At 41.5% G+C, this 11,521-nt stretch overlaps 3 protein-coding genes across 3 annotated transcripts in view; 2 read left to right on the top strand and 1 right to left on the bottom strand.

Annotated features, from left to right (window-relative positions):
• Positions 1 to 193, top strand: part of polr3a (polymerase (RNA) III (DNA directed) polypeptide A) — a 24,175-nt gene extending 23,982 nt beyond the window's left edge. Inside the window, 1 exon segment of the mRNA XM_057358224.1 lies at positions 1 to 193. This exon segment is cut by the window's left edge and continues 1,163 nt beyond it. The gene's annotated coding sequence lies outside the window, so the exon portion shown is untranslated.
• A 113-nt stretch (positions 194 to 306) lies between these two features.
• On the bottom strand, positions 307 to 11,521 carry qrfprb (pyroglutamylated RFamide peptide receptor b). Its single transcript, XM_057358221.1, has 6 exons — positions 11,091 to 11,521; positions 8,719 to 8,877; positions 8,536 to 8,597; positions 3,522 to 3,757; positions 3,092 to 3,189; positions 307 to 2,118 (listed from the first exon to the last, which is right to left on the bottom strand). Exons 1-6 carry the CDS (start codon positions 11,488 to 11,490, stop codon positions 1,775 to 1,777), a joined length of 1,299 nt encoding a protein of 432 aa, XP_057214204.1. The 5' UTR covers positions 11,491 to 11,521; the 3' UTR covers positions 307 to 1,774.
• Positions 3,670 to 7,393, top strand: LOC130568954 (uncharacterized). The gene is made up of 3 exons (XM_057358223.1): positions 3,670 to 3,784; positions 5,965 to 6,143; positions 6,293 to 7,393. Exon 3 carries the CDS (start codon positions 6,326 to 6,328, stop codon positions 6,980 to 6,982), a length of 657 nt encoding a protein of 218 aa, XP_057214206.1. The 5' UTR covers positions 3,670 to 3,784; positions 5,965 to 6,143; positions 6,293 to 6,325; the 3' UTR covers positions 6,983 to 7,393.

The following is an 11,521-nucleotide window of genomic DNA, read 5'->3' as shown; positions in this document are numbered from 1 at the left end:
GAAATCTTGATTCTGTTTTCAACTCTCCGTCCATACAGAAAAACATCAATAAGGACACTTGCACACAAACCTGAACCACGGTAACAATCAAAAACCATCATTCATTAAAAAATCTCTAAACACAACAGATAACTAACGGTAACAACGATATTCAAGCATAAATTAAGCCAGCAAGAACTACAACACTAATCTTTAAAAGAAAAACAAATAAAAAACAGAATTGAACATGCTGCAATGCATCTTGGGAACTTTCAATCTCTTGCAATATTGTTTGTTCAGAATACTCTGTTTTGTAAGTTGGGCAAACTTTCGGACGCATTTTGGCCAAAACCTTGAGAATCTAAGTCCAGTCAACAAAATAATCTTTGTTAGAAACGTGTTTAGGCTAATTTTGTTTAGTATGTGCAAAACAATCATTTGACTCCTTTAACTAAAAATTCTATGTTCAAGTAACTTATTTATCTTTGTAGGGAGAACATTTTGCAAGTTGGATTTTTTTACAGTGTATGCATTTTGCCCATAGACGTGACCCCAGAAGGTCGCGGAAAAAATAAGCTCCCCACCAAAGGATGTAGTCGCTTTCAGCAACTTGCACAATAAAGGATGAAGGCCCGATAAGGCCCGATTCACATTTAGTGAATTTTCAGCGCGCATATTCGTTATTTTAAATGTAGACGCGCGCAAATAGGGGGCGATGCACCGCACATTTTTCTAGGCGCGTCGGTGCTGCATCGAGATAGTCCCGAGATGTTCAACTTTTCGGAGTTCCACGCGCGCACCGCGGGTCATTTGAAAAGAGAAAGAGGCGCAGCTGGCGTTTTCCGCGCGGTTTTAGACGCAAAATGTGAATCGGGCCTAAACGTTTAAAAAAATCATGAGCAGGTTATAGTTTTATTTATATCACAGAATAAAATGTGACGATATTTAGAGGTTAACCACAAAACTTATTTTAGGCATTTAAAGGTGCAGTTTGTAAAAAACGCCACTAAAACAACAACAACAATGCCGTAGCTTGATGACGCTGTGAAGGAGCGTGGAATGATGGGATCTGTGGTCTTCAACTCCACCGCTGATGGCCATCAGAAATCATGTTAGCGGATGAGGTAAAGTTTTATAATTGTTGTGAATAATTGTGGTCCGTAAATAAGTGACAGCTGGAAACAAGCTAGTGGCTTGCTAGACGCTAGACACTACTTCTGCATTTGTCCACGACACTGTTGTCATGCGGTTTCTACGTCAGTAAAGGCGGTAACAAAGAGGAACACGGATATGACGCCATTGACAGGTGACCGCACAGCCCCGTGTCACTGTTTAGAATGGCCATTTTCTCACGATTTACAAGTAGTTGGAAACATTTGAGATATTGTAAGTACTCAGCTGAACAAAATATATAACACTGGCCTAGTGGTTTTTGGATATTTTACTGCAAAATTGTTACGAACTGCACCTTTAACCAAAAACCCATTAAAAAAGCTCCTAGACTTTGGGGCGATGGATGAATTCTAGCTATCGTTGTTCTGATGTGGAATATATTGTTTAAGATGTGTAATAACGGTTTGTTCTTTAACCCATGACCAGTGTTCTCACAGTTACATGCTTCGCCCCTTCGTGTGTTTCATGTGAGGTTTGTCTGTTGTATGTTTGAAAAGCAGTCCTCCTCCTGAATCTCATGTCACAGAGCCGCTCTTCGCTTTGACGCTTCGTTCTGTCGTGCTGAACATCTCAACGTCTGCGCTTCTCAGCTGATGTCAACAGTAATGTTGTCGTCTTGTGTTTACTTGACGGCCGGGAGCTGTGAGGAGCGTGTGGGCATTTCCAGATGTCTGTTGCGAGGCGTGTGATGACCGGCGGTGTTTCTGCTGCCCGTGTTGGTGCTGAACACTTCTGGTTTGAGATGTTTGGAGAAGTGCACGCTGACGTTGACTCGCTCTCTGGCGCCGCCCTGGCATCCGAGTCGCCGCAGGTACAGCGAAAGCTTGGCCACGCAGCTCTTTTTAAAGTTCTCGTTCATGAAGGCGTAGACAATGGGATTGTTGAAGGAGTTGGAGAAGCCGATGGCCTGAACCACAGCGATGATCATGTTGATGGTCACCTCGTCGTAGCTCTTCTCCAGATCATCTGAACACACGACACAAGAGGTTGGGTTCACAACATGTCATCACGTTTCACCCGTACATGTGACCTCATGTGTTTTTGTACATGTCAAGTTCATGTGTTTTTTTTTCAAGCAACTTTGAAGGTTCTGTGTGTAGATTTTAGCGGCATCTAGTGGTGAGGTTGTGAATTACAACCAACGGCTCACTCCACCCCTCCACCCTCCCTTTTAAAGAACTACGGTGGCTGACACAGGACAAAGATGTTGTCATGTTTTCGCTTCTATGCCGAAGGAGATGATGTATTTATAGGGCTGTAACGATTCACTCAGCTCACTTATTCACGCTTTAATTTCACTTGTAATGGCACTCACAGCCTGTTTTTCTTCCACCTCATCTGATGGGGGTCAGATTTAATGTATCCCTTCAGTTGCCCTGATTATAAAAGAGCTCAACATCTCCTTTTGTGTTGTTGCGAGTGTCACTCAAACTGAGGGAGGTTAAATAATCTCTGACCCCCTGTTAGGTTAGGTTAGGTGGGTGTTTCAAGCTTAATGATGAAGGTTCTGTGTGTTAATGATGATTATGGGTTTGAATGACCCGGAGCGCATGAATCATGTTCCTCGTACTGTATGTAGTTTACTGTGAATACACTAAATCACGTGAACGTCCCGCTGTGAGCTGATTGTGTCTGAAGTACCGTCATTTACATCAGCAGCTTCTCAAAACCTCCTGATGTTTGTGTAACTACAGACACCTGACGACTTCAAGCCACAGTTCAGTCAAAAATGCAAATTCTGTCATCATTTATTTACCTTCATGCGTTTGTCAACCTGTATGTGTCTTCAGGGGGACCCAAAAGCAGACATTTTGAGAAATGTCTCTGTGGTTTTGTGTTCGTACAATGGAAGTCAATGTGAGTGGTGTTATTTGGCTTCCAACATTTTTCAAGATATGAAGAAAGAAACATATTTTTGATGTGTCCTAAAAACACTTACTGTACTCGAAGAGCATGTGGACGATATGAAACGGAGCCCAGCAGATGGTGAACAGAAGGACAATAGTGACCATAATTTTCACGGCACGTTTCTTCTTTCTGTTTGAAGCACAAAAACAAATAAAACAACAGAATAATATAACACCAGCCTCGTTGTCAATAGAAGCTCTTGTAATGAAATGAATTGCAGGCAGTTGAATACAAATAAACCAAAACATCTAGATCCCATTCACACTCAGTTCTGGTACAATGATTCAGCCGTGTTTTCTCTTTTAACTTTGAAATCTATTACATTTGAAAGTGGAATGCTACGTGTTGTTTTGTTTTCCATCCCAACATCTTCATTATTTCAATTCCAGGTTGTTCTTGCACGTATACAGTATTCGTGTGCGTGTGTGTGTGTGTGTGTGTGTGTGTGTGTGTGTGTTTACTTTGAGATTTTGTTGATCTCTCTGTGGTTCATGGCGCTGAGGATGGACGAGTCTCCCACACGTTTGCGGATCCAGAGCTCGACTGCGATGCGGCTGTAGAGGAAGAGCATGGCGGCGAGCGGCAGCAGAAACAGAGCCACCATCATGAAGGTCGTGTAGATCTGTCGATGCTGAAGAGAACGCCAGCGCTCCTGACAGCACACGTGATGGAGGTCGTACAGAAAATCATACTTCACCTGAGGAACAAACACACATGACATGAGGTACTGTAAGAATGAACTCACTATACTCTGACAGATATTGTAAAGAGCTTTCGCTACTGAAAACTGATGCGGTGTTGTGTTTGAAACTCTTAAAAAAAGATGCTTCAAAAGGTTCTTCGATGCCATAGAAGAACCTTTTGGTTCCATAAAGAACCTTTAACATCTAAAAAACCTTTCCGCTTCACAAAAGGTTATTTGCTGCGAGAAAAGGTTCTTCAGATTATAAAAAAGTAAGAAAGAGATGATTCTTTAAAGAACCTTTGACTTAATGGTTCTTCGTAGAACCAAAAATGGTTCTTCTATGGCATCGCTGTGAGGAACCCTTTAAGCACCTTTATTTTTAAGAGTGTATAAGCACTAAAATTGGTTCTTGACTTGTAATCACATGGAAACACTTTAAGTGCTATATAGACCCATGTCTTGGTGCTTCAGTAGTTCTTCAGTGGTTCTTTGGGATGACTGAGGTGCTATATAGAACCGTTGAAAAACCATACAGGGGCTGCACGCACATCTTGAACGTGTACTTTGAGTTTATGCCTTCTGACAGGCGGCGTAGAAATATCAAGTGTTTGACCAACCGATAGATCAGAGGCCATCAGTCTTTTTAATTAGAATTTGATCAAGGCACGTTTGCATCAGGTTGAGCACTGGTTGAATTCATTTTCAGGCATGTTGGGATGTGTAATGTGTGACTGTTTTAATATTATAATTATAAATATTATCGGATAATAATGAGTGTAAAAAACCGAGGGATTGTTTTGTGTAAACAGTAGGCTTGCCGCGACAGATGGTGTTCGCAGTTATACCGGTGTTAAGTCACAACACCGTTACGTCACTTGCCTCACCGTGGCACCGTCTCTCACCATTGTTTTGATTTTTTTTTTTATTATTCAAATATTTAAGTAAGTAAAATAAACCATTTAGTTTAGAAGAGGACAGACACTAATTAAAAAGTGTCTAATTAAAAACTAAAATCAGCTGCGCGCGCAATGCATGCCGAGTGACAGTCACGTCGCAGATCAGTGGCAGGAGTCGAGCTGACTAAAAAGAAAGAGAATGGCGGACGATTTAGTTTCAAAACGCAATGCAAAAGCGCCTATTTGGCAGTATTTTGGATTCAAACCAAATGCAAACATTCAACCTGAAAATGTTAACGAAGCAATCTGCAAACTTTGCCTGACGAAGGTGGCAGCATCCGGAGGAAACACAAGTAATTTATACACACACCTTCAAGTGCACCACAAAAATGAGGCTGCCAAAATGGGCCCTGCAGCAAAAAGTCGACCGCAGAAGCCAGACGCACAGGCACAGCCATCAATTAGTGATGCATTTGCGCGACGCACAAAATATCAGAGGGACAGTGTGAGGTGGAACAAATGTACTGATGCAGTGACTAAATATATCTGCAAAGATATGGTGTCGTTCTACACGGTTGAAAAACAGTCTTTCAAAGAACTAATAAACACACTCGACAGCCAATATGAACTGCCTGGGCGCTCATATTTCTCCTACACCGCTATCCCAAGTGCCTACAACCGTGTCCGGGGTGAGCTGCAACAGGCTATTTCAACAGTCGAACATTTTTCACTCCCAACGGACATGTGGTCGAGCACAAAAATGACACCTTACATGTCACTGACGTTCCATTTTATTGACACGGAATGGAAACTGGTGTCAAAATGCCTCCAAACAAGTTTTTTGCCAGAGGACCACACTGCCGCTAACTTGGCCGATGCTCTGCAGGAGGCTCTGCATGACTGGGGGTTAGAAGGCAATAAAGTGTCTTGTTTTATTATCTGCTATATTTGACCTGTGCTTCTCTCTCCTTTATCCTAAATGTGTGCTCTCACTGAGCGTTTGTGTGTGTGCGTACTTGTCTGTGTACGTACGTGTGTGTGTGTGTCTCTGTGTCTGTGTGTGTTGGTGTGTGTGTGTGTGTGTGCGTGTTGTGTGCGTGGAGTGTTTTGTGTGTGGGTGTGTCTGTCTTCTGTGTTTTCAACCTTTTCTTGTTTTTACAGGTACAACTTTGATTGTTTTGCTTGTAGTCAATGTGTCTCATGTGCAGCTGCTTTGTAACAATGAAAATTGTAAAAGCGCTATATAAATAAAGTTGAGTTGAGTTGAGTTGAGTATCACGATGGACAGTGGAAGCAACATTAAAGCGGCTGTTTGTAATTTAGGCTGGCCCTGGTTAAGCTGAACCTAGCTGTGTCCAACACTATTGAGAAGACGGAGAAAGCCCGCACAGACCGTGCCCTAGCGGTTTGTCGTACGGCATGTTCTCTCACAGCTGGAGAAGGAAAAGGGAGCTGCAGAAAGCCCAGGTCGAGCTTGGCCTCCCGAACACTCGCTTGTGACTGTAAGTTTATTATTAGTTTCAAAAAAACGTAAATAAAGTAGGCTATAATAAAATCATAGTCTAGGCCCATAATGCCATATATCATGCAGTTTTCTTAATTATTATTGATAATAATAATAATAATAATAGTAATTTATTTTCTCCCCGAGGACTGTGCAACTCGCTGGGGCTCCAAGCAGAAAATGATTGATAAGATGTTAGAGCAAAGGACGGCCATCAATCGAGTTCTTGCTGATGACCAATATGTGATCATCACATGGCTGAAGCCAATGAGCGAGTTCACCGACATTTTGTCGGGCGAAAATGATGTAACGGCGTCATCTCTTCTCCCTGTGCTGCGTCTCATTAAAGAGGACACATTGGCCCCATCGGATGAGGATGGACAACTGACAGCCAACCTAAAAGCCGGCATAATTTCAATCTTAGACGAGAAATATAGAGCTCTGCCAGAAGCAAGCCGGCAGCTTATGCGAAAGGCAACATTCCTGGACCTGCGCTACCGGGGTGACTACTACGACCCGAATGTTGAGGAGACCAAGAAGATGATAGAGGAAGAAGCGGTCATCCTCGGTAGAAGAGCGCAGTCAGCGCAGCCCGCGAGAGAGGGAGGAGCAACTGAGGAGGAAACCACCGGCGTCGAGCCACAGGTCAAAAGAAAAAAGACTTTAGCTAGTTTTTTAAAAAGAAAGGCAGGCACTGCTACAGCAAATCTGACCATTCCAGAAAAGGTGGTGACAGCACTTGCACCTATGCTCAGGATTCACCCATCAACACAGAGCAGGATCCTCTCGTTTGGTGGAAAGATAATGAAAGTCGGTTCCCCCTCTTGGCAAAGGTAGCAAAAAAAATCTTTGCGTGTGTGCGACAAGCTGAGCATCCGAGAGGGTGTTTAGTACGATGGGAAACATCGTCACCCCCACAAGATCCCACCTTAAGCCAGAGAAGGTCAACGTGTTGAGTTTCCTGGCAAAGAACATGTAAACTGCAAGCAAGCCAATTTAGTTTTATTTATTTTTTATTTTGAAAAGACTGCTGACTTGCCATTTATGTAAGGTGATTTTGGAATTTTTTTTTTACATTCGTTTATTACTTATTTGGTTTTACCTTATTTAATTAAAAAAATATATTTAGTCCTATTTTATTTCCTTATTCGTTTTAAAAAACGTTCTAATAGGCTACGTGATAAACGTTCTATTATTTAGGCTACTTTGTTCCACACCACAGTTTGCTGATTTTCCGTTTTTTCAGCCTATATAGCATGGTGTATTTTTATTCGTTATATTAATAAAAGTTTGTTGTTTCATATAAGTGAGTTTGAATTTTTTCCCCCTGTATTGTTGTAGTTTATTCAAGCATTGACGCCGAATTGGCAATTAACCGCTAATTCAAAAGTGAAAGTGAAATGCGCACAGGCATAGGCTATTTAAAAGCGAAGGAAAAGAGGGAAACTCCACCCCCCATTCCCCCCGGTGATATCGGTATTACCGGTGTTGTCACATATCGATAAACCGGTGGGAAAATTTCCTCACCGTCACAACCCTACTCTCGAGTCTTCGGGTTTGAGTCGTTCGTTCATCACGTGACTGTATGCTTTACCAATTCAGTCTGAGCCGGAAAGAGAATTGATTAGTTCACCTCTCGAGTCTTCGGGTTTGAGTCGTTCGTTCATCACGTGACAGCCCTGTACGCTTTACCAATGCAGTCTGAGCCGGAAAGAGAATTGATTAGTTCACCTCTCGAGTCTTCGGGTTTGAGTCGTTCGTTCATCACATGACAGCCCTGTACGCTTTACCAATGCAGTCTGAGCCGGAAAGAGAATTGATTAGTTCACCTCTCGAGTCTTCGGGTTCGAGTCGATCATTCTTTTGTCACATGACGTGACAGCTTTGGACAGAGAAATTAGTTAATTTACTAATTCCAGTACAGGACCCATAGAATGTTGCGCATGCGCGACTGAACGAATCACTCCCCGAGACGACTCATTCTTCCCGAGTCACATTAAAGATTCGTTCAAAATGAACGAATCGTTCAAGAACGACCCATCACTAATGGACACTTCTCTATCCCATGATGCCACGGGAGCCGAGCAATGGTCACATTTCAAAAGTAAATCAAATAAATATAGTGGAAAAAAAAGTCACAGAGCGCCTGCGATTATCATTTCAATACATTTATGATTACTTTTTCAAATAGATATTTAACAGACTGATGTCGTGTGAGTGCATCCGTTCGTGGCTTTCAGATTTTCATGAATAAAGAGCTTTATAATCATAATTTACAGATTATGTAATGTAAAAACATTCTTTCATGATATAACCTTAACATCTTTCAGGATCAAAATCTCATTCTGAGATCAGATTGAAATAAACACAGTATTCATCTCTTCGCTCACCTCTAACTGTTGAACAAACAACATCGGAGATCCCACCATGACAGCCGCCATCCACACCACACCTGTATACATATAATAAATATCTATTTAAATATATCTATCCGTGAGGTCTTTCCGTTTCATACACAAACACAACACTGCACATGTTGTGCATTCATTAGAACAAGAGGATCTTGAGCTCACCTAACATTTTGTAGGCTCTCCTGGGCGTGTACTCTCGTTTCATCTTGAGCGGATAAACGATGCCCTGGTATCTCTCGATGGCGATACACGTCATGGTGAGGATGCCCGTCACGATGGCTGTTGTCTGTACGAAAGGAACTGTCTTACACACCAGAACACCTGCACACACAACACGCACAAAAACTCGGTCTCAGACTCTTGTACTTGACATTACAATGACATAATATACATTCAACAATATATTGGTCTGTCACTTCTCTAGAGGTGGTTGAACAACTCCCAGGAGACAGACAGATGTTTGTGCCGTTATAAACATATCTAAATCTGTATTGAAATGAATCATTTTAATCTCCACCAGCAGGATCTCGAGAGGTCAATGAGAAAGAGTTTGCAGTCACAGCAGGACCATCTATCACCACCAGAGAGATTTATTACAGAATACAAGTGTGTCCAGAGGGATGGACAGAAGCTGAACTGAATTTCCACAACCTCTGTGAAAAGAATTGACTGCTGGTTGTTTTGATCCGTGTGAAGGCATCTCAGTAGCGCTTTAGATTACGGCCCGCGATGTACCGCATCATTAGTAACTAATTGGTAACTAATTGTACCTCTACAGTACATATATGTAGGTAAAGGGGAACAATAAGCAAAGTTTGGGGAATAACGAAGTCAGGAAATTCAAAAGAATATTTATACTGTATTTTAATATAAGGTGGTATGCATGACCTGCTGTATGCTACACAACAATCTCAGCGTGAACATACACTATATTTTTGTAATCACAATGTACCCATAAATAAGCTTCTGTGGATATTAATTAAGTATGGGGTTCTTATTATAGCAAACATGAATTAAAGGGCAATGATGTGTTCAGTTTTCGCAACAGCACGAAGGAAGCACGCAGACAGTCAACTGTAAATTTGACAAGAGTTTTGACTTTAGGATTCATTTTGGTCACAAATACTTTCTTTTAGTTATGAGTTATTTTGAGTTTAAATGTGTTAAAAGCGCAAAATCGATGTTGATCTTTTGAGACTATAATCAAGTAGTTCAAGAGCGGTTTGGTTTGGATGTTTATATGGCATGCAGTTCCCTCATAAATATTTTATCTTACCCCTTTATTCCCCCAAACTTTGCATATTGTTCCCCTTTATCTACAGATATGTACTGTAGAAGTTTATGCAGTACTCAATTATGCAGTACTTTGTGGGCCTTAATCTAAAGTGTGCCTGTGTTGTGCCAAAAAATGACTCCTGCCAAATTATGACTCCCCCATCCCCCACTAACATTAGGTGTTAGGATTAGGTGTGGGGGAGGGGTTAGGATTAGCTAATCCCCCATCAAAATCAATGAGGGGAGTCATAATCTGGCGGGGAGTCAAAATTGGGCACAACACCGGCATCTCTACAGAGTTCATTAAGGTAGAACACGTAGCTCACGCAAATGTTAGTCTACTTGACTTTATAAACAGATTCTCATTATCTACAGCACAGAAGAGACTTTATGCGCCATTAAACTCCCCCAAAGGAACACGGACCCTCACTAACGAATACAGGGTACAGAGTATGGTGTCAGACGGTAATTTCATAGTACTATTACTAATGGCCATAATCATATATTGCAATGTGTATAATTTGATATACGGTAGAATGATAGACTGGAACTAACACACCTTGCTCTATCATCTTTATAAGGATTGTGATTAGTACTGAAAATGATTTATATTTTATATATAATATATTGGTAACACTTTACAATAAGGTGCTATGGGAATCGAGCCCATGACCCTTGCAGTGTAGCACAAAAACTGAGCTACAGATCCTTAAAAACTGAACTAACAGTGATTCTGGATGGCTGACAAACCAACATTAGGTTTACAGTACATACAGCACTTTATGTTACAATTTATATGAAAGTGCACTTCAAATAAAAAGTACAAAAATAAAGGTGCTAAGTGTTCTTTGTGGTGCCATTTTTTGGTTTCCAAAAAAACGTTCAGTCCAAGGTTCTTAAAAGAACCATTTCAATTTTTTTCCTCTACAATGAACTGTTTGTGCAACACAAAAGTTCCGTTTATGTTAAACAGGTTATCATGGAACCATTCAGCCAAACAGAGAACGTCTTTGGTACCGTACAAATGTATAATCGTCATGGTGCTGTAGTTTCTATGAGCTTTTAGATTTTTGATGTTGAATTAAAAATGAGTATATTTCAGCAAATATTCCAACAAATGAGAGCATTAGTTTCAGATGAAGTGCGCTTTTGGACACTACAGTGCGCGCTCGACTGCATGATACACAGTCAATTACCCATAAAACAAGATCGCGTAATACAAGATTTCAGTGTAAATGCGAGTTGAATCCGAATCTAACCTCCTAGCCACTCTGAAGAGATGTTCTGCAGGAGTGTGAAGGGGATGCAGAAGAAGGTGATGAGCAGATCGCTGACAGCCAGAGAGCAGATGAAGACGTTCGTCGCCGTTTGCGCCGCGCCTTTACGCACCACAATATAAACCACCAAACTGTTTCCAACCAGCGCCAGCACGAAAATAATCACATACATGACCACAAAGGTGGTTTTCGCTCCAGCTGGGAGTTCGGGAATGTAAACCAGAGGCTGAATGTTGTAGGTGTGGATGAATTCCTGTCGGGAGAGGTTATAATACTGCAGGAGTTTCTGGAGAACCTCAGGAGTGATCTGCGTGGTGGCCGTCATCTCTGTGGAAGAGGACATGACGCTTTGCAGATGAAGAGTAAACGAATCCAGTTTCATGTGCTTTAATGAAGTCCTGCTGTGGATGATG

The sequence above is a fragment of the Triplophysa rosa genome, linkage group LG18 (assembly GCF_024868665.1).
Source record: "Triplophysa rosa linkage group LG18, Trosa_1v2, whole genome shotgun sequence".
NCBI lineage: Eukaryota > Metazoa > Chordata > Actinopteri > Cypriniformes > Nemacheilidae > Triplophysa > Triplophysa rosa.
This window is presented reverse-complemented; position numbering and strand designations above follow the sequence as displayed.